We start from the raw sequence: 1,655 nt of genomic DNA on the forward strand, positions 1-1,655 counted from the left end.
AAAAATTTATATACTTTATGATGTATTGAAAAATTAATCATTTCATAAAATTTTCACATATTTTAAAAGAAATATTCAATGTTAACATTATTTTGTGGCACTATTTACTACTCACTCGATCTCAAAATAAGAAAGAAAAAAATATAAATGATAGAGAAAATAATATTTTTATTAATTATTTGTATATTATTAATATATCATAAATGCATAATAAAATATATTCTAATAAAAATAACACATAACACAATTAATATTAATTAGATGGTACACATAACACTTAATGTTTTTGCACTCTTAATTGTATTTATTAAAAACAGAAATACTCATTTACGGACAAGACCAACATAATCAGTGGGCCCATATGGTTCAAATAGCTCTGCAAAATAACTCTTCTTCCTTCTTGGGTTACATTTCATGTCGCTGCACAATTGATCGTTATACCATATGTTACAAGTAACAATGCATGATCTCCAATGAAATTTTCTAGCATACTGCTTCATGTTGTCTTCCCATACTTTGACATCCTTTTCCATCTCTTTTATACTCGGCAATTCAATGTTTCCATCTAAAAAATGTGCTAGCCATTGAGATCTCATTTCATTTGAACAAATATTTGATATACCTTCAGCGTATCCTACCACTGCCAATTGTGGGATTCGAGGATGAATTATTTGCCTAAAGTGGTAGAATAAAGATTAGATTTGGAAATCTATAAAATTTACATAATAGTCCCTAAAAATGTAAGAAATTTGCTTTTAATCTATAAAAGTTTTCATTTATTTATTTATGGATTTCTTATATTTTCATAATGGCCTCCTTTTAGTAGTCATTTTCATTTTCATTTTCCATGTAGACATGTCACATTGGACTTAAAGCAAAATGTCTTAAATAGGACCAAAAATATATATTTTATCTGTCTTACAATTAATGTCATTTTAGTAAAAAAAAATTACCTCAAAATAAATGTATTCATAATTTTCTATGCAAATTTAATTATTTTTTTATATACTAACTGTTGGATTTTGATCCTTTGATTCCTAATTTTGACATAATTCACAATTCAACAATGTTCATACAATACATGATAAATCTAACATTTAAATTGAGCAAGATTTCAGGAACCATAATCCAATCCTACACACTTGGATCAAATTGCTTGGAACACAAGAAATCAACAAAAGTTGATTTCTGACTATGTAAATCGATTGGGACATCGATTTCATAACAAGGGTGTAAGGAAATCTTAAGTGTTTGTAAATGTGAAATCGATTAGGCAATCGATTAGCTTAATTAAAAATGAAAACTGCACAAGTCAGTAGCACTCTGATTTGGAGAGTAATCGATTGGGAAATCGATTGAACATTTCACAAATTAAACCTGATGGTAACACATCGATTGGTAAATCGATTGAATGAGTCACAGTGGCACTCCAGTGCTGAGGGAATCGATTGGCAAATCGATTGACAAAGTATCATTTGAAAAATGACCTCACCTGTGACAAATACAATCGATTGGACAATCAATTGTTAACACTTTCAATTTTGATAAAGTTTGGTTGCAATCGATTGGGAAATCGATTGAACTAAACACCAGGTAAAAACTTTTCAGGAACATGCCACCACATCGATTGGCAAATCGATTGATATTAAAACTGA

The 1,655-nt window shown here is 28.9% G+C and overlaps 1 protein-coding gene across 1 annotated transcript in view; it reads right to left on the minus strand.

The window, feature by feature from the left end:
* Positions 1-232: 232 nt before the first annotated feature.
* LOC101494036 (probable flavin-containing monooxygenase 1) overlaps positions 233-1,655 on the minus strand; it is a 13,262-nt gene continuing 11,839 nt past the window's right edge. Inside the window, exon 5 of the mRNA XM_004514010.4 lies at positions 233-675. Within this exon, the coding sequence (XP_004514067.1) occupies positions 324-675 (352 nt within the window). The 3' untranslated portion in view covers positions 233-323. The remainder of the gene's footprint in view (positions 676-1,655) is intronic.

The sequence above is a fragment of the Cicer arietinum genome, chromosome 1, assembly GCF_000331145.2.
Source record: "Cicer arietinum cultivar CDC Frontier isolate Library 1 chromosome 1, Cicar.CDCFrontier_v2.0, whole genome shotgun sequence".
Classification (NCBI taxonomy): domain Eukaryota; kingdom Viridiplantae; phylum Streptophyta; class Magnoliopsida; order Fabales; family Fabaceae; genus Cicer; species Cicer arietinum.